The sequence below is a fragment of the Lissotriton helveticus genome, chromosome 9 (assembly GCF_964261635.1).
Source record: "Lissotriton helveticus chromosome 9, aLisHel1.1, whole genome shotgun sequence".
Lineage (NCBI taxonomy): Eukaryota > Metazoa > Chordata > Amphibia > Caudata > Salamandridae > Lissotriton > Lissotriton helveticus.
Window position 1 is genome coordinate 977,547,481 of NC_136070.1, and position 21,849 is coordinate 977,569,329.

The 21,849-nt window shown below is 43.6% G+C and overlaps 2 protein-coding genes across 3 annotated transcripts in view; one reads left to right on the forward strand and one right to left on the reverse strand.

Moving 5' to 3' along the window:
- RAD54L2 (RAD54 like 2) overlaps nt 1-17,578 on the forward strand; it is a 796,737-nt gene extending 779,159 nt beyond the window's left edge. For both annotated transcript variants that reach the window (XM_078661273.1, XM_078661274.1), the window contains exon 22: nt 8,327-17,578. In XM_078661273.1, coding sequence (XP_078517399.1) covers nt 8,327-9,258 — 932 coding nt within the window. In that variant the 3' untranslated portion in view covers nt 9,259-17,578. The remainder of the gene's footprint in view (nt 1-8,326) is intronic.
- The window catches only part of LOC144783344 (uncharacterized), a 144,625-nt gene continuing 131,269 nt past the window's right edge, over nt 8,494-21,849 (reverse strand). Inside the window, exon 5 of the mRNA XM_078662365.1 lies at nt 8,494-8,631. The gene's annotated coding sequence lies outside the window, so the exon portion shown is untranslated. The remainder of the gene's footprint in view (nt 8,632-21,849) is intronic.

A 21,849-nucleotide genomic window follows, 5' to 3' on the forward strand; every position in this document is an offset into this window, starting at 1 on the left:
GGATAGGTTCACCCAAGTCTGGAAACAGCCAGTCTTTACAAACTTGGATGATATTGAGACAACTCTCTCTAAATTTGACTCCTCTTTGATGGAAGCCATTAACATCCTGGCTCCCCAAAAATTAGTCAAACAGCCTACCACAACTAAAAGGGAAGCATGGTACACTGAGGCCCTCAAAAAAGAAAAACAAGGGTGTAGGAGACTGGAAAAATTATGGAGACGAACACACAAGAAGGAAGACAAAGACCGCTACGTAACATCTATGACTACCTACTATAAAAACGTTAAAAAAGCGAGGAAAGTCAGTCTTACCTCCCAAATAACAGAGGCAGGTAACTCCACTCGAGAGTTATTTAAAATTGTACAGTCCTTCACCAATCCTATAATGTGTGAGAGCCCGGATGCTTTCTCACAAGATCTCTGTAATAACATCTCCCAATTCTTTGAGGAAAAAATTGAAGGGATATATAAGAAAATTGTGGCAGTTACAAGCTCCCTGGAGACTGTGGAATCTGAGACCCCCCCTTCAATGACCCCTGCTAAAAGGCTCCATATAATTCCAGAAATTACCTTAAAAGATCTGACCACGCTTATTGGTAATATGAAGACCGGCTCCCCATCTGATTTGATCCCCGCAAAAATGATTTCCCCTCTAGTGGAATCATTAGGCCCTACCATTCAGGAACTTTTGAACCTTTCCTTTGCTAAGGGACAACTTCCACAACCTTGGAAAGAAGCTGTTGTGAACCCCATACGGAAAAATTCCACCCTTCCCTGGTCAGAGCTCTCCAACCTCCGCCCTATCTCCCTTCTCCCTTTTATTAGCAAGCTGGCTGAGAAACACGCTAATACCACCCTTTCAAACTTTATCGAGGCGACAGGGGGCCTGGACCAATCTCAATCTGGGTTCAGGCCCAACCACAGCACTGAATCAGCCCTCCTATCTGTGACTGATAAGATCAAAATGTCACAAGATAGAGGAGGGTCTATGATATTAGTGCTGTTGGACCTGTCTGCGGCCTTTGATACCGTGTCCCATAACATCCTTCTCAGCCGCCTGCAGGGAGTGGGAGTCGGAGGCTTTGCTCTATCATGGCTGGAGAGTTTTCTCTCAGGGAGATCGCAATCTGTCAGCCTGGGCCCTTATCGTTCCACCTCGAAGGCGCTCACGAAGGGGGTGCCACAAGGCTCATGCCTTAGTCCTACATTATTCAATGTATATGTGGCCCCCCTTGCTGAGATTGTGCGGAAGTATGGGTTCATACCAGTTTCTTACGCTGACGACACCCAGCTCCTCTACCCTTTCAGCTCCCTTGGTTCTACAGTCAAGGAAAATTTTGCTGAGGGAATGAGGGCAGTGTCACATTGGATGGCCGCCAACTGCCTCCAATGTAACGTTGCAAAAACGGAAGTTATGCTCTTTGGTAGGGCAAGCTTACTGTGGTCTCCTGAATGGTGGCCGATGGATCTAGGCCCAGTTCCCATCTCAAAGCCCTATGTAAAAAATCTAGGGGTCAAGATTGATCAAAAACTGACCCTTAAGGAGCATGTCAACCACATTGCAGGATTGTGCTTCTTTACCATTGGTCTTTTACGGCGAGTGTTTCCTTATCTCCCTGATACTTATAGGAAGACACTCGTCCAGGCCCTGGTAACTAGCCGCCTAGACTACTGCAACGGCCTGCTGACGCTAGCAAATGCTGACGCAGTAGGTCGGTTGCAGGTGGTTCAAAATACGGCGGCTAGACTGGTTATGGGAGTGCAGGCTAGAACCCCCTCTAAGCCTCTGCTGATGGAGTTACATTGGCTCCCGATACGACAGCGTATCAATTTTAAAATATGTTGTACGGTTCACAAATGTTTATACGGGAATAGCCCCAAATATCTATCTCAAGCTGTTGAACTGTATCAACCTAGCCGCTCACTTCGCTCAAGCAATCAAGCCCTCCTGAAACCTCCTGCAACTAAACGAGCTAGGCAGGGTGACCGAGCTTTCTCATCAGTTGGTCCTGCCCTATGGAATAAACTTCCTACTGAAATGAGGATGAATACCAATCATTTGGCCTTCAGAAAGGCGTTGAAAACGTTCCTCTTTCAGGAAGCATTTCAGTCCACTTAAAGCATCTCAGTTCTCTTAAACACATGCTAGCAGACAAAGCGCGGAGATACCCCATGGGATTGAATCCAGCGCGTTATAAGAAATTAAAATAAAATAAATAAAAATAAATAAATAGAGTCCTTCGGTGACATATCCGGCTTCAAAATAAACAGGGGGAAATCGCTGATCCTGCCCCTGGGCAGAAATGCCCGCTCTCTCGCGGGCGCGCCGGCGTATGGAGGAGGCCTGCAGATGACAACACAACTCCCATACTTGGGTATCACCCTCGATTCCTCCACGGACTCGACGGTCGCCCTCAACTACGCGACTCTCACATCCCAGATTCGAGCCGACCTTGCGCGGTGGTCCAAAAGCCGCTCTCTCTGTTGGGGTGAGTTGCGGCAGTGAAGATGTCGGCCCTGCCCAAGATTTTGTATATCTTCCAAACCACTCCAGTGCTACCCCCGGCTGGCGCTATCGCACATTTACAAGCTGCCTTTCACCACTTCATCTGCGCTTACACAAACAACTGCCATATCGGGGCATAGATGAGGGAGGTCTTGGGATCCCCAACCTCCAGCAATATTTCCAGGCATCCCAACTCCGCTATTTGATGGAGTGGTATAGACCGGAATCTGAAAAACAATGGTTGTTCCAAGATAGGGCGATGGCCCAGACATCCCTTTGGAAGATTCCGTTCCTTCTCCGGCACAACAGATCGCGGTACCTCCAGAGGCCACCCATCACCCGTACCATCTTGCATGTCTGGGACACGGTTGCCGTTAAAAGAGACCTGACAACCTTTCCCTCCCCGCTCACTCCCCTCCTAGACAACCCGGAGTTCCCACCAGGCACTGACCCCCACGCCTTCTCACAGTGGCACGGTACGAGTTGCAGATCAGCGGGTCATCTTTTCGATCTGCAGGGCTTTCTTTCCCTCTCCGATCTTTTCAACTCGGGCACTGACTCACGCACCCGGACTATGCTCCCCTAGTTGGCAGACATATGACAGATTTTGAGAAGTGGCTAGTGACGAAGGAATCGGACAAACGCCTCATCTCGGAACTCTACAAGATGCTCACACCCCCAATTGCAGCGGGTCGGGCGGCGGGACAGAGGCGCTGGAAAGCGGAGTTAGAGAGGACCCTGACAAACCGGAATGGAGCTACATATATTATAGGGCTTCCCACACCACACGCAACACTGCAGGCAGGGAGGCAGCAGTGAAACTGGCACTTTACTGGCACCTTACCCCGTTCGGCTCAACAAAGGGAATCCAACTCGCAGTGTGCTTTGCTGAGGGGCTGCGGGGAGCGGGGCACCATGACTCATCTCCTCTGGGAATGTCGAGAAGTTAGGGACTATTGGAAAGCGGTCCTAGATGACATAGACAGTACATTCGACACTGAAATCCCGAGATTCCCAGCTTATACCATCTTAGACCTTCCCAATGCACTTGCCTTCCCCCTGAAATCAATCTGAGGACGTCAAAGGGGATTGCCATGCAAGCTGCATCACAACACATTTTGTCACTCTGGGGATCGACCACCAGACCCACTCACACGGGATGGTTGCATAAAATCTGGTTTACACTGGGTATGGAGTGCATTCAGGCTACACTTACACAGTCCGCGGCCACGTTCCGGAAGGTCTGGCTACCATTACTATCCCTCCTCTCAACTGAATTCAACGAAATCACATGCCCTAGATATCTCCGTTTACTACGCCTTACAGAGACCCCACATGACCCTCCATGACCTGAAGAAGGGACGCGCTAAACGAAATGTGGGCACCTTGGCGATTGCTTTAGGCACACTGGTTGGGATGGGGGGGTTTTGAGGGGGGGGGGGGGGGGTTCTTGGTTTCTGCTTCTGAAGTTTTGCTTCTCTACCAGGCTCAGCAATTACGGTTCTTGCATCGCACTTATGGTCTGGCACATGTACCTTGCCTACAGTTTCATTTGTGGAGAAGACATGCATGTCTGTCTCGACCGCTTTCTATATATGATGCCTTCCCATTTATTGCCTGTCTTTGCTCTTGAAATCAATAAAACAAATTTGAATTTAAAAATCGTACCAACTACTGAAACGTAATTACTTACTTGTCTTAAGTAGAGATCCCAGTGCTGGACCTAGGAGCCTAGTACTGGATTACAAAAGTAACGAGAATGTACTTTACCTGTAACCTGAATTTTCTCCTGTTGGATAACATTGCTAGATTTTCACTGAAAAGTTTCTAAGTGTGAACTTTTAAAATACCTTTATATTCCTTAAAAAGCATTGCAATAACCAAAACGTTTTTACTAAACTGTTTTCAGCTTACACCCCAGGACTGAATCTAGGATCCACTCCTAGAATTACAAAAGTAATCTAAAAAGTAATTAACTGCATTATTGTGGAAAAACCCATTGAGCTCAATGTTAAATTGTGTTTAGAATTGTCTTGCCTACTGCAACCCCTGTACCTATTGTGTTTACAAAGTTATTACCTTTCTGCAAAGTAATTACCGGAGATCACTCGTAATTGAGAAAATTATATTTTGATACCTGTTGGTTCTAAAAATAAAACAACTACATCTTTTGATATAAAAACAATTGACCTAGAGTTCAGTCCTTTAGTGTGTGAAACCTTTTTGCTGACTGAGTGTGTACAACAAATGCTTTACACTGTTCTCTGGTACTGCCTTACTGCTCGACCAAGCTACCACTTTTGAAAGTAAGGTCAGCCCTGACTTTAACCTCTGTTATACCTCTGGGGTTTGTGGTCTCTATACACTCTATACCTTACTTTGGTCCAGTATATATAGAGCGACTTTCTCACACGTGCGACTCGCTGAAAAGCGATTTGATGCCACGTCTGGTGTACTAAGCATTATATAAATGCAATTACAATTACAATCATCCACACGCTAGTCTCTGCTTATTGGGGGTCTTTGCAGTCTCAGCCGAGCATGCGTATCTATAGCAACACAAACTAAGAAATGGAAAATATTACTTACCTTGTAAGCAGCTGTTTGTAGCGTATAGTGATGTAGATTCACATGCACCCACCCTCCTCTCCAGGCACGTTTGGCTCTGATCAAAGATCTCTTTTCTCCTTAAGTCATTATCCTTTTTGTGCAATACACATGTGCATGATTTAATGTGCACTCATGTAGGAAGCTGACTCTTTATGTAGTATACCAACAAGAGGTCTACTGCGCAAATAGTCCAGGTATCCCTTATAAGTGGACAGGGGCTTGCTCTAGCAATCCCAAGGTGCTCTTTTAGGGAGTAGTGTGGTCGAGCAGCCATAGGTTTATCAGAGAGGAGTGTTAGACATTGACAGTGTACACACAGTCTATAAATGGTACACACGACTCAAGAAGATCCACACCAAATTATAAAAATGACATCTTTTTATTTATATATATATATATATATATATATATATATATATATATATATATATATATATACACACACACACACACACGCGCACACACACACGCACACACACACACACACACACACCAAAATCATCACTATCGGATAAGTTTGTTTCCAGTTAGAAATATTTACAGTATTAAAAAGTCGACACTTAGTGCAATTTCTGAAGTATTGTCCAAGGCAACACCAACAGGTCACCTCGGCAGTAGAGGTGCAATACAGCGTTGGGTCCCTTGTTGAGGTCAATGGGGTTCGTTCCAGTTAAAAAGAGTCTGCAGGTTTGGACTTGGGGGCCAGTCCTGCTGAATCAACAAGGGGGCTGGGGTCTTGCGACGCTCAGGGACGTGGAGACACCTTTGGTCCTCTTCTCCTCACACTGGGGCAGCCGGGTGCAGAGGTGTCCTGAGACATGTGGTTTCACTCCCCGAAGATACTCTCGGTATACGGAGCATGCACAAAGAGGCTGCAGGTGCCGTCGGGAAGTCTACAGTTGGCAAACCCAAGGTGGGCTTTGACTCTGGAGACCATGCTGACACCTTTGGCCCACTTAAACTTGAGCTAGGGGGCACAGGTGCAGTGGTGCTTTCCGGTGTCAGGTGTTTGGCAGTCCAGAGTCTTCGCAGCTCTTCTGCTTGCTTGCAGGATGCAGAGTAGCTACACCACTGGAGTTCCTGTGTCTTGGGTGAATACTGGAAGACATCCCAGGCTTTTGGAGGCACAGGCAGCTGCAGGATGAGTTGTCTTTGGTACAATTGTCGAGGACAGCAGGCAGGCCGGCCGACAATGTTGACGGCAAGTCAGTTGCTGGTCTTTTGTTCTTGCTTTTGCAGCTCTTCAGGGTCTGTCTGTCTTCTTTCAGGTCAGCAGGATTTGATTACCTTGTACCAGGGGCCCCTAAATACTAGATTTAGGGTTGTTAGAAGAGTGTAGGGGAGTAGCCAATGGGTTACTTACCCTGGAGTCACTATGTGCCCTATGACCATGTCCTTTGAGAAGTGGGCATAACCATCACAAAGATGGCAGACTTTAAAATGTTGCATCAACATCAGTTAGCCCACCTTAGGGGTTGAACTATCCTGAGGGTGGACATGCCTCTCTGACTACTAAGGGAGTTTGACATCCCCTCACATCTGAGGAAAGCCAGACACGTAAACCAATGGCAGGAGGCTCTTTGAAGCTCCCTGCCTTGGAATGCTACTTCTCAGGTCATCATGTTAGAGGGGGTGTAAACACCCTCTACAGACAGGCTTTGTGCCTGACCGACTTAGAGCGTGGGCGCTCACCCCTGGGGTCAAAAACTCAAATGTGGATGCAGGCTGGTCAGAACCAGTTAGCCAGCACACTAGTAGTTGGTAGGTTTTCAGGGGGCACCACTAAGGAGCCCTCTGGGCTCTTGTATTAATGAATTTATCACTGGAATCAGTGTGCGTTTCTTAATACAAGATGTTGGATGCCAAACATCTTTGGTTTCAGTGAAGCCATCATGTAGCTGTGGAACTCATTTTATTACCAGTGCCCACCACATGTACTTAAAATGGCTTACCTGGTCACTTGTAATGGTAGTAATTGAACTGACCAGAACAGCATATCTGCTCATGCAGATATGTCCACTTATGTACTATAGTTAACCTGCCTTGGGGCTGGAAGGCCTGCTTTAGGGGAAACGCACCTATACTGTGTGCAGTGTCTTCAGGCATGGCACACAGAGCTGTGTGCAAAGAGGCGTTATCACTTTTGTCTGTACCAAGACACGCAGCCTGCAATGGCAGTCTGTATGAGTCAGGTGAGGGGGTCCCTTAGGGCGACACAATACATGTTGCAGTCTTTAGGAACCCTCTTTAGTACCCCTGCTCCAGGTACCTAGGGTACCATTTACTAGGGACTTACAGGGGTGCCAAAGGTATTGCCAATTGGGGGAACAATTGAACAGTTTAGGGAAAGAGATCCGGCACTTAGGACCCGGTTAGCAGAAACCCCGTGCACCTACTGCATCAAATATCAGGTTAAAAGTGTGGATGACCCTGTCAAAAAGGCACACTTTCCTACAACTCACAATTCCATACTACTCTGATCTGCTGTGCGGATAACATTCTAACATAGAGGTGCTGCCTATGCGCATTGCCAGCTAAAGAAGAGACACTGTTTCTTGTGATTCTAAAGACTTAGTCGATGAAAAACTTCTTGCACACATCCAAGCCCAACACTAAATGGCAATAATATGTAGAGCATTTGAGTCTACAGCACTAGACACTACGAACAGATGCTTACAGTGTAAGTTACATTATCTTGCATTGAGAGCATATAGGACACAAGATGGAATCTCCCAAATGTTTAAGCTTGGCATTTATCAAGTGTGTAATTGGCACGCACTACATTTTGGCACTGAGAATTCAGTCTGCATGAGAAAATATGTATCCAGCTGTGAGCAAAGGCATACCTGGATTGCACTGTGAAAGCCATAGGTTTTAACTTCAGCCCAAATTTAATCATATAAAGACTTATAGGCTGGGGCAACCTGAACCATATACGCTCTGCTACCAAATGTGGCTTGTTTGAAATATCTTATTTAACTTATAGTACAATTCACTCTATGAAATATCAGTCTATAGAGATGCCATGGTCTGTAAAATAGTATTACTCTGCCACAGACTATCACTTACCAGCAAAAATGTTTTTCCTAAACAAAAGAGCGTATTTTTAGGTGTGTGTGTGTTTGTCTGTTGAGTTTCTAGCTACAAGTTTTACAATGCTTCTGTTGTCACCTCCTTCATTGTGAATGTCTTTGTGTCTCCTACTCACAGGTTCCCAGGGTCCTTCTGTCGAATCTGCAAGCAATGGTAGACACAGTGTTTCATCTCCCACAGCCGACAATACTGAGGATCTCTCCCGGCCACTCTCACCGGACAGCCCCCAGATCCTCAATGAGCTGCAGCAGTACGCAGAAGCAGCTACCACACATGAAACACACCATGGATCATCTGTCAGCTCTGTTCAGGCCAACAATAGTAGCAATTCATCTTCTCATCGACTTGCAATCCAATGTATGAATCAACCTATTTCTTCATCTTCCCTCTCCAGTTCCAGCGACAGTCTTTTGGCATTGGACCTACGAGGGAAAAAAAGAAAGTCTCTGTCACCTTCAGCCGAGGAGTGTGCTGAGAGGCAGCAGAGCAAACATCAGTCCTATGACCACGGGTATTCTGTGCCTAGTGGTTATGTAATGCCATCTGTCTCTCTGAACCATAACATAAACAACCCTTTTGCACCACTTGCTAACCAGATGTACGGCAACTCTAGCTCCTCGTACTACCAGCTGCCTCACATGCTTGGTGACTCCCATCTGGCATTTCCTGGGACTACAGACCCTCTTCTGACAGCCGGCAACCCCAGCTCATCTGCTGCTACCTCAGCCTCTGCCAGTCTCCCACCATTTATGCTGAACCCTACATTGGCAGGAATGCTGCCCAGTTACTCTCTTCCCTTTTCCCAGCCACTCCTTCCTGATGCAAGAATGTTTAGCCCCTTCCAAAATCCTGTTCTGCCGAGCAATCTCCCCCGGAACATGGCACCTGCCTATCCGGGTTATATGTTGCCTCACGCGGGTTACCCAGCAAGTGGCACTTCTCTGCAGCCCCAGGGTTCTGGCAACACAGAGCTTGGTGAAGTGTCTGACTTCGGTTCCAGCGAAGATGAAGGCAAAGATGATGATGTTATTGACATCACAGGCAAGTGATGGCAGCTGTAAGCATGGTGCCCATTTGGAACTTGCTGCAATATTCAACGAGACATGGAAAGGCACACCAGGCTTCATCCTTCAGAATTCAAGGAAAGTGGGATGAGAATTGGAAGGAAACCCATGAGGCTTTTCAGGGTAGACATTATTGAGAAATATGGAATGGACCTGCACGTAGGGAGGGAAATCCGTGCCCTCCAGCTCTTTCTCCCTCTACCTGATCTATCTCTTTCTGTATTTATTGCTTAAAGAGAAGCCAATTAAGGCAGTGTCGCACTGTTCCCCACATGCCCTCTCTTCTCCAGCCCCAACTACCTTTATAAGGTTTATGCGCTGAGATAGAATGGTTTGTTGTCTGTAAGAATTCCATCTCCAATATACTGTTGTATAGTGAACTTCTTATGTGGGTACAACCGAAGGGTTAGGGTGAGACGGGAAGATCTAAAGACAATAGGTTGATCAAAAAGGCCACTGTTTATGGAAGTGGGAACATGGTGGGCCCAGCAGGAGATGAATGTATTCTGAACATCGATTAAATTTTTTATTTTCTAAAAGAATAAATGAGTTGTACATCCCTGTTAAGGAATTTAGATGATGTGAGAGGAAAAGTCCATTTAAAGAGTCGATAAAATTAAATGGCCCAAAAATCCCAGCACAGAGAGGGGAGACATTGAAGTTGGGGTCAGAATCGGGTTCCTTGGTGAGACATTTCAAGAGAAGAAGCCCAATGATTCTTTGGAGTGCACAGGTTAAAAGGGGAAATGTGTTAGCTCACAAATATTAGGACAAAGGCTAGAATGTCCACATAAAAATAAGGAGGAGTAACAAAGTCTCGGGGAGATGGCAAACCAGAGAAGATCTCAACAGGAAGAAGTGTGGAAAAATGGAAAGGCTCAAAAGGGGAGAATTGCTCACTGAGAGAAAGGGGATTGAGGGTTGCACAGTCTGATGTGATGGGGTATGGAAGAAAGATCTGGCAGGAATTAAGGTGTAATTGAAGATTCCTCGCCTCTAGTGCAGAATGGGGGATATGCCAGATATAAAGGGAAAAAAAATGAGTGAGGAAAAAACAACTTGCATGAAATAGTTCAAAAGACTGAAAAAACCTTTAGGATTTTCTTGAAAACTGAACCCACCCTTTTCAGAGAAAAAACTTGGTAGTCTTGCAGTGAGTGCCTTAGCAATAGTTGCCCATTGATCTCGGAGATTGTGATGCCCAAGTAAACTAGAGTAGGGCTGCGCTGTATACAACATCTGTCAAGCAGTGGATCGGAGCTTAGGAACTCTGATAGGTCTTATGCTGGTGAGTCAAAACATGTTCCCTGAGGTGCACATTTAGATTGTGTATTAGTTTTGAGCATAGGAGGTCGAACCCAAAAGTTAAAAAAAAAAAATCTTGGAAACATGGCAAACATCAATTTTTAAACCTTTTCCTAGAATCTTTTTTAAAATATTTTTTTTAATGTTTAAGTAAAGCGTCTGAAAGAATATATATCATTTGTTTCTTTGTCTTGTTTTTTCCGTTTTTCCTCGTCTGCTGAAAGTTTTTTTTTTTTTTTTACTCCATTGAAGATCAATCCTATCCTTGTCCGAGAAATTTGAGAAATGCCCATGCTGCAGGTCTCCCCTTCCTCTGGAGAGCATACACGTTTGGCTGAACCCAAGGGGCAGTGCTAGGGACTGAATATCTTTAGAAACAGTAAGGTTATTTTGTCCACAGATAACAGCCCTCCTTTTAAAAGGCAGAATCTTGTGCAGCATGTTGATGTTTCTCTTGTGCTGTCAAGTATGTTCAAGAGCCAAAAGCTCAAATCTGTACCCATGGTGGCATAGCATTTAGCATCGTGAGCTTGATAGATGTTTTGTGAACTTTGAGTGGAGATTTCAAAGCAGACCTCGTATGTTATCAGCGAAGTCATTTGGCTCTGTATGGCCTGACACGACCATTTACCATCCTTTATCGCAGCATGTAGGAATTGAAAAGTAGGGGGAAGTTTCAATTTTAATACTATATGCCTCAACCCCCATTTGGCAGATTACTCTTTGCAAAATGGTATTCAGAAATGGGAAAATCTCAGTGTATATTGCCATGGCCTCCGGTTAAGTATTGTGTTGCGTAATGTTTTATCATGATGGTATAGACAAGCGCGAAGTTGATTTTTATGTTGACAGAGGGCATCCTTTTGTGCTACGGTAGATGTAGCTGCCATTTGAAAAGATAGAGATATAAAAATAAATATCCTCTAGCAGAAAGAAATCTCAAGACAAAACCTGTCTTGAGATATGTTTTGATGGTTTCATGACTGTTTTCAATGAAGAAAGTTAACATGTAGATGAGAGGATAAACTTTGAGCTACATTTACCTTCATGTTCAAGTTATTTTAAGTGATATCAGAAGGTGAAAATAGCTTTCCATTTCATGCTTAGTGCTATTGTTTACGGATTCCTGATCAGATATTGTACTTTACAGTGATTGCACCCTCTTACTGAATGCAATGCGTTTTGAATAAAATCTAGTGCCTCGGTCGACTTCAGAAGTTTGCTAAATTTATGGCTGCCTTGCAGTGGAGCCACATCCAGATTGGCCTTCCTAACTTAGCGGCCCTTCCTACCCTCCCATCTTCCTAGGCAACTCTTCCTGCTCTCCTTTCTTCTCCTCATATCTTTTGGAGTCTGTACCTTGAGGTGGCTGCTTGGTGTGACCTAGTACATTTTTGATGAGACGGATAGCTTTTGCCAGGAACCCACCAAGAAGATCTTTCTACTGAATTTTTTGTGCCTGGCAACAAAGCCAACTACTTCACTTTGTTCCATAGCAAATGTGGGTCATCCCATGGCCTACCATAAGTGGCGTGAGCATAGTTTAAGATATGCCAAGAACCTGAATACTTCAAGTTGACCAATCTTTGACAATTTCATGACCGTGCAGCAGACAATGTGTTATGCTGAAAAATTCTACAATTCGAGAGGTGATCTTTTGCACTTAATTAGGAGTTGTGCGTTCACCTGTAAGTTATTTATTACATTTTGAACTGTAAACATTCCACCTTCTATACCTTGGCAGATATAACTATTTCATGACAGTCCTTCATTCCTTTCACTAATGCATGGATCAGTCTATAGGGTAACATAAATAAGTATAACAGATTATATTCCTCTGGTTGCTAGTTGTCCATATATTTTTATCCATCCCATTCTTGCAGCAACTGATTTAAATGAGCAGTACATTTGTAACTCCGTCATTGGTGCACTGTTTCAAGAGGGCCCATCTGATATTTAATTTTTATTTTCTCAGATATTTTGGTGAGCCTTGTCTTCCACAAGAGTTTAGAAGGGATAGGCTACCCTTGGCTGAGGTTGGGCAGTTCGGTAAGAGCTCTGGTTTTAAAGAGTAGTTTGGGGATTGCATTTCTATAATCGATTTTCCACCGCATGTTGCGCAGAAATTAGTGCCTTGGTGGTTGTGTGATCTGGGACAGTCCATTTGCTCATGGCATAGGTCTTCGGAGTCCTTTCCCAAAATAACGTTTCAGTTCATAGTTCTTAATGAGTTTTATTTAGGTGATAATTAGGGTTGGATGGATTTAGTTTTACCCTTTCTGGGACAAGATGAAGTATTGTGTAACATTTACGTTCTGGAAGCAGTAAGATAGTTTTGGATAATTATTTGCAAAAGACATACAATTAGTTTTGCTATGTTATAGATCCATGAAACCTGGTTTAAGCTTTAAAATGGAAAACGTCACATCAAGCAAATAGCCAGGGAAAGTAATGGTGCCAGGGGGAGTGAAGTTTACTAGATCAGTCATACACAAATGTCCAACTCTGTAATACTCCAAATCATTGCGAACTGGTGCCACCTTGATGTAGAGCCAGACACTGCTTCACAAGCTGTAAATCAACTTTTGCCAAGTGATGATCATCTGCACGCAGTTCGTTCCACTCCATAATGTGCCTTAGCTTTGCTGTTTTTCTAATCACCTCAGTGAAGGGAGCCCTATTTTGTTTTCTATGTTCTTTTGTCAGACTTAAGCCACTGCCATGGCTCTTCGTTGTTTTTTTTTTCCATTTTATGTTTGCACTGATATTCATCCCTGTCCATCATATACTTTTTTCCAACTTCTGTTTGTGTTGCTATATGTTATCTCAATCAAGATAGTAGCTGTGTACAGTAGGTCAGAAATAGTTTATAGCAGTACTTCCCTCTTGGAGGTGAGATTGAGTGAACTGGACAGTGACTCTGTATGGTAGGCCAGATATAGTTCATAGCTGAACTTGCCCATTGGAAATGAGATTTTAAGTGGACTGGAAAACTGACGCTTGGTTTTTGTTTCCCATATGCAGTCACACAAGCGATCTTGAGAAATGTGCAGCAAATAGTTGTAATTGGCTACCAGAGAAACTAACAAATGTATGAAATTATGTGGGCATTCCTTTGTGTCTTAGTGACAAAGCAAGTATCACTGTTCTTAATTGGACCTGAAAAACAAAGCAATAATCAAGCACTACCCTAGGATAACGCCGGATTGTTTGTCAAGGGAATATTATTGATCAAAGAGCAGGATGCACTTGAACAGTTTCAATTGGTATGCACTCATTCTATCCACTTGTTTAATTTGTGCTTTTGTGATCGCAGAAGATCCACAGGCCTACACATTTTTAGAAGTGAGATGATTTTCAGTGTTTTCTTGCTGGTCATTGAACTGTAGACTAAGGATCTCTCTAATTCAACTATCAAACCTATACTATTTCTATTACAATGTAATTGTATGTTTACAAATGAAATAAACAGTACACTGTTAAAGCAGGAGGTAATGAAAGGGCCTAACAGAGATATTAAAGCGGGGAAGATGGAGATTTCCCCCAGAATAGTAGTGCGATAGGAAAAACCAACATAGTGTGTGACATGACCAGAAAGGAAAGCTCCAAGCCATATTAAATAGAATGAAGGACCTATACTTCTGGCAGCTTAACTTATCAGTAAAAAAGTGTCGTTCAAGGCCAGAGACACATTAAAAAGGTCAAATAAAGTAGAATCTATGGCCTTTAGTGTTTGGCAAAGGCTGTCGAATATCAAGGTCTGCATTTGTTCGTAGGCCCGGCTGCCAGTTTCTGCATAAGTTCAATGTAAACTTTTATTGGCTGCTGTTCTACTAGTTTCCTTCAAGGATAATGTATCTAAGATCATTCAGGGGGAATCAGTGAGGCCGCATTACATTATTGTTTAATGTGATCCATCAGAATTCCTTCACTACATTCTCGTTGTCAACTAAAAAGTGAGAAATTGGGAACGACAGACGCCATCCTCTGGGTCCCACTATGCTTGCTGCACTGTCTAATCCATCATTAGTGGTTGGAGAGGTTAATCACAGTACAGTGGAATTCTTTAAAAGGGATTGCGTACGAAAATGTCCTGCTTTGTTTTTCTTAGAGTTTGTTATCCTCAACCAGATTGAACACAAGAAACCCAGCAGAGGTTAGAAATGATTACCATGGTCTGGTCACGTCTGTGTGTTTTTTGTTTTCAGTTCCACAACACTGGCTTTAAAATTCCCTGGCCTTACAGAATCCAAATCTGCCCCCTTTAACACCAGAAGGGAAAATTGTCATACACTCAGCCAAGACATACCTTAGTCTTGCTGCTATCACGAAGGAGTTCAGTCTGTAGCAACTCTTCTTCGAGAGGTATGTGTCTAGATCTTAAAGCCTAGTTTTTAAAACAGTAGTAGTTTTGAAAAATACATGTTGGATCATTTTTGAGTATATGATGGTGGATTTGGATGTGACAGAGCGGATATTCTTTTTCTCCTCTTGAGACAGTTTTTGGGCATTAAGAGCGATATTCCCTGCTTCAAAGCTCACAGAATTTCATGTAACTGATGACTAAAAGACATCCCGAGTACTGATATTCCATACTTTATCGTATTAGAGAGACAAATCTATTTTGACTCATAAAAATGATCTATAAAACAGGGGCTGCACATCTTCAGTGGCCACTGACATGTCTTGTTTCTGTTTGGGAGTTCAGTTTTCCTGTATCTAAACCTTAGCACATGCAATTTCTTTAACCAGCAAACAGCAAGTTTAAAAGAACTTAATAATGCAGCAGCTTCTACGACTGAACATTCAATCATAAGATTAACAATCCAAAGGAGCCAGTTCTAAATGGCAAACTTTGCTATGAGACAGTATTTTATTGACTTCTTCAAAAACGACCTTCAGAAATTAAGTGTTAACTTGATTTAACTTTTTTTAAGTCGTTTCTGGCCCACCATAAAATGATTGTAGTTTCCAATCGTTAAGAGGATAGAGCTTATGGATGAAAGTACCCTTAATAAAGATTATGAATTTTGGGAAAGCAACATTAAGTGCTATTACAATTACGAGATTATGTGGGATATTTTACCCTGCCTGTAACTGTTTAGCCTATTTACCTGCTAAAGATTTGACAGAGATTGCAGTCAGAGGCCAAAAAGCAATTCGACGGTTCTGCTTTTTTATCAGAGAACTATGGCACTTAACCAGGAGCCTCATTCACAGCTGAGCACATGCAAACGTTCCAACTTCTATCAGTCAGCAGTTCTCAATATTTCATGATGGTCCTTCATTTCCTCCCTTAATGCTGGGGTCAGTGTTGTTAGTTACAATTACAAGGGTGGCTTACTATAGTCTCATTGCCAATTGTTATACTGCTTTTTGCCTATTCTAAACTTTCCTCTACTTAATATTTCAGATGTTCCTTGTTTGGTTGAAACAGCCAATAGACCCAAATAAAGATGGCACCAACTTTCGAGAAATCATTGCAGCCTAGTCCATACAGTGAAAAAAATATTTTCTTTTCAACATATGAAGGTGGGCTCATTGCCTTCTGTAGCAACATACAGTCCGTACTTTTGTTACCCATGGTCCATTACCTTAACCAGGAAGAGGCTTAATTCCTTGAGCAACAGACTGAAAAGGAACCCCAAGATTATTTTAATATTTCAAATTGTAATTGCTTCTGCTTTCACATCCCTGGATATATCAGGTATCCAGGGATTATGGATTTTGTTGTGACCATTAGAAATAAAAGCACTTATTGCACCAAGAGAGGGAGCTGAAAACCAGTGAGGCACTTCTGTTCCGAGGTTGTGGAACATCAGCTTAAAATATGCATATGCATATGGTATTTTGAAACACCAGCCTATAGAAGGTTAAATTAAGAGACACTAGCAGGGCACTGACCAAAATACTGACACGAAAATACTGTACTGCCTTGTTTTAAAGATCAGCCGTAAAATAGATATTTAGGTGAGTTAAATGCTTTACTTTTAATAGATGGTTATTTTAATTAATAGCATGCTCTGTTTGGCCAATAATAAACTCAAATATTTATTTTGCATCAGACCTCCATAGATCTGGTGGCAGCCGAGCAGACCCTTCTGGTGCTGTGCTGCGGGTGATACTTGAGCTGTGTGGGTTAAATAAGGGCACAGAGCCATTCATTGATATTTGGTTATTGAAAGGGAGTGGCGCTGGTCTGGGGCTAACCAGGAGATTCCTGACAGTGGTGTCTCTTTATAAGGAAGCACCAGGAAAACTATTGACCTTGGTAGTGCAGTGGGTTCGTAAATCTGTTGAGCTATATGTTGTTAGGGAGGCTAGTTTAACCTTTTTTTACGCACTCTGGCTTGTTAGATATATTAGGGAAGTGGGGACTTGTACACCGAATGTAGAAAGACCGTATCACAAGTAAGGCATTGGACTATTGAGTTGGTTTAATGTGACTGTTGTGCACAGCTACTGCAGCCACCATAGCTGAAAATCTCGAGCAAGACCTAGCTCAACGGTGCAGCCCATTTCTAGCTTGAAGACAGAGCTCTGGTTACTACTCACAACAGCATGCCCCACAGATTTAGAACATGCACCATATTAGTAAACATGTAAGAGGAATAAATAAAATCCACATCACCATTGGCAAGCCCATTCTCTCATTCAGGTGTGAACTTGAGCTGTGCAGCTCGACAGCCCCTTCCAGCTCCTTCATGTGAAGCCAACCTGTTGTAGTGGCTAAACGCATAGGGCCTACAGAAAAATCAACCGTTTCCCGGTCATCTCCTTATATGTGGGTTGGGTGGGTGAATGGATGGGAGTGATGCCAAGAAATAAGCATCCTCCCTCTCTCCCAAAAAGCAGAGACCATGAACAACTTGTCTGTATATATATGACGTATTTATTTTTTTTGTTTCATGTCATTTTTTTATCAAAGAAAATTGTAAGTCTGTTTAACTACCTATCCGTTCTGCCCTTTTTTGTAAAATAAAGTTTCAATTATAAGCGATGTGTTCTCTCTTTTGTTATTTCTGGATTGGGTAATGAAGATAGGAACCATTTAATATCTTTCCAATTAATAGTCTTTCACCTACAATGAAGGCTATAGCAAGTTCCCTTGTACTGAACTTGCACCTTTCACTTCTTTCTTGCTGAAAACTTTGTGGAGATGTTTTTAAAAGATAATGTCAGTCTACTAACGTTTTGGAATAAAGGAACCTGGATGCAGCATAGGTTTGCTATGAATAAAGATTATTGCTTTTTTTTATGATTCCCGTCCAGCTAATGAATATTGCAAACTTTCTAATTGTTCTGTGTTCTAATATTCCGAATAATGTAAACATATTTGTTTTACGTTTTAGCTGCCAAAGAAGAACATTTCATTGTAGTTCTCAAGCCTTTGTTTGTCAGTTATCCTATATTTAAAATGGGAACTTGCTCAGACAAGAGGCTCTGTAAACCCTTTTTATGTGATACTTAATATGTCGAATCTTTGAGGAGCATTGTGGTGCTTTCCTAAGAACATCTTTATTGTAGAATTAGCATATCGAACAAGAAATGGTGGTCCATTGTTTATACCAAATCGTAGAAGCCAGGATGTGATGAGGGTTCAAACATGTATTTGGACTGTACTTGACAAGAGTATTATGCATTTGGTTTTTAGATATATACATGACAAACATGAACACAGTGGTTTGACTGGGATGGGACGACATGTATTTCTAGTGCTGCTTCCACAGCTGAAGGTCTCGAAGTCCCAAGTCGGCATCTTTGCACGATACCGCTTGTGCCTTACGAGACTTTTAAATACCACAGGTCATTTGTTATACATGAAGTACCTTTACATGTGCTTGCTAGAGCATGGAAATGAGGGGGAAGTTGTCTTGACTGTTCCTTCAGAACACTCATTAAAATCGATCCACTTTCTTATCCTCAGAGTTGCTTGGAGCAAGTGTCTAAAATGGCACTATATGTAGACAAAACCCAGTATCCATTCTCTTTACATCGACTCGCTATATGTCAGTATCTTAAGATCCCTGAGTATTCAGCTGAGATTTATTTTAGCGTCACAGTGTTAAACATGTGTTCTGATAGAGACTTCTACCTGCAGATTCTGCACCCTTTGAATATTCCCCAAGCATCAAACAGAATCTGGAAACTTTTTCCAGCAGTACCCCTCGCCGTATGCAGGTGAAGCGGCACGGGTATATACCGGCGCTGTTCTGCTCCGGAAATGACATGCGGAGCCTATATAGGCAGCACTCCCGCGTGCTGACTGCAGTTCCTTTCTTTCCTTGACACTGGATGCAGATCCGGAGCTACCTCTCGTCTGAGACACTTTATCTCAAATCTTTTCTGTGCGTACATGAAATGTCACCATCCCAAATGACAGGTCTTAATCCCTGTAAGAACTGTTGCAAACATATAGCTGTCACAGATCTTCATAAAGTTTGACTGTAATGCCTGGGGTCGAGCCACAACTCTAAGGCCTGCGCCTCACTGAACCTGGAGGCCATATGAGACCACGTAATAAGATGACATTCTGTCGCCAAGTGCTGGAAGAACCCGTAACGAGAATGGTCAGCATCAGTCCAGAAGTTGCAGGCACCATACCAGAGTTATTTGATTTCATGCTCCAAATATTTAGGTAAGTCGGGAAAAAAATCCAAGTGAGACTAGGACACCTTCCCCACACACATTCTCCTGAGAAGGCACGAGTGTGTCGCCATACCTCTCAATCTCTCTCCAGAGGTTGGTCGACCTCAGAGTCCATTCCACAACTTGTTTTTTGACAACCTGAGTTTCCAGGGCAGTCTGCAACACTGAGGCCGATTGAAGTCTTCTGTGAGCCCATGCTGTGACTATTCAGATATTTACCAACTCCCTGTGGCATGCCTGCTAGGCCCGAGGAGCAGAGAGCCCCCTCCATCTGTGACACTGCTGATGATTCCCACTCAACGCCGGTTGGACCCTCCAAATCCACACCTAGGCCTCCCTCAGCTTCTGCACTGACTCGGCCTCTGGCGCTATGCTTCATGCTGCTTACTGGAGCTCAGACAACAAAGCTGAATCCATCAACGATGGAGGACCAGGCTCACATTGCGCTCTCTGACTCCGAGTTGGCGCTGCTACGAACCTGACAAATGCCATGCTGTAGTTCCGTTGAAGCGCAGACTTCTCCTCTTGACATACCACCTCCACAAGGAAGAACACCTATGTTGTATTCCTTATTTGGAATGGATTTGGACAACAATTATAATGTGGGTGACGAGATAGAACAACCATACCATGAATAAAATCGATATGGTGACCTTCAAGAATCCAGTTGCCTCGACACTTCCCCCTGAGTAGGGAATCCTGCGACTGAAAAAGTGTATCTACGGATTGGTCATGTTTAGAGACCAGACAGCTTCTACTCTGGAGCAATTCAAAGAGAGAAGCGTCACAGCACAACCCCAGTGCTTATCTGCACTGGCTCGCCAGACACATCGGCCCAATATTTCCTTCTTCTGCTTTGGCAGAGGCCCCCCATACCGGCAGTCAATTCATCCTCAGCAGGGTACCCAGCATTTTCACGGTCAAGGCTGCAGCACCCACCGCCCCATGGTCCAGGTTAGTGAGCCACTTCATCCACCGCCCCCCCTGCCCCGTAGCCCCACCTTCCAAACCCCTTTAGCCCGCCTTTATAGAGGCACAGCCACCGGTTTGGAGGCAGGATCCAACGATTCTTGTCAGGTTGGCAGATAACATTGGAGAGGTGGGTCCTGCAGATAGTCTGAAAGGGGTACACTTTGCCCTTCATTGCCATTCTGCCACACCTTCCACGATCTCCAGAACAACTGATGGAGCGCCATCTGTCCTTTTTACAGCATCATGTGCAAGCCTTTTGGCCAAAAGGGCTATCAAAAGGGTGTTTGCGCCAGAAGTAGGTTATGGTTGTTATTCCTGCTACTTTCTCATGCAAAGAAGGACAGAGTCCTTTGTCCTATTTTAGTCTTGCTCTCCCTCAACGCCTTCCTCCCGGAAGGAAAAATTAAAGATGCTCACAATGGTCCACGTCTTGTCTGAAGACTGGACGGTGGCATTAGACCTGCAGGACACTTATTTCCATATACCCATCCTGCAGGCCCATTGGCGAAGTAGTGGGACAGAAGCATTTTAAGTTTGCTGTACTCCAAGTTTGCTGTACTCCTCTCTGATCTCAGCAGCACACTTCAGATGTTCACAAAAGTGATGGCGGTGATCACAGCACACCTACATAGTCAGGCGTCCCATGCCTTTCACTACCTCGATGACTGGCAGTTGAAGGCGAGCAGTCAACCACCTCCAGACTACTGCAAACCTGCCTCCTTTGGGTTTCACTAGCAACGTGCCGTAGTCACACCCAACTCATCAGATGCTCCCCTTAATTAAAACCCTTCTGGAAAAGGTTTGGTTTTCTGTCTTTACACCAGAAAGGAAAGCCCAGGACATTCAGGCTATGATCCCAATACCTCCTGTGTCCTGAGTTCTGAAGTTCATCAGGACTTACTGGTCTCAAATCATCCTCGTGTCCCTGGATTGGACACGGTACACAGAGCTTCTGGACTTGAGCAACTGTCCTCGATCAGGCTGCCTATCAGGAGCATCTCTTCTCACAGTACAGAGGCAGGGTTCTACACAGAAGCATTTGCAATCTCCACCTTAAAGCATGGAGATTGAGTGGCGACAGATGAACACCTTTGACATTCTTCCGGAAGCGGTTGATGTCATCCTTGCAGCAAGGCATCTGTCAACACAAACTGTATACACCTGTCATTGGGACAAATTTTATTTTAGGGTGCGGCACATCCTAGAATTAGTTCAAAAAAATGGGGTGACCCTGTGTCCCTCAGAACCTGGGTAATGTAAACATTTCAAGAAAAAGTGGTTCTGTCGGCTGGACCAGTGATTATTTCAAAATACAATACATGTAATGCATCAATTGTACTCTCAACACACACAAGGACAAAAGACCAAAACTATAAATGTATGCTCAATTTTTTATCAGAATTACTTCATTCTGTAACGAGCTGTTAGTTTATATTAAAAAATGAAATCGAATTATATATCAAATACAATTTAGTGACATTTGTGCATAGTGAAACAGTGAATAAGTGCACAATATATACAATGACAGAGAAATGTTTTTATCTAAAATAATTTGTACAGGAGAGGCCAGAGTTCAATTTATAACCACAGTTTCATCCTTGTTATGGAAACCGGGTCATTCTGTACCTAAAGATTACGTCGACGTTTCGA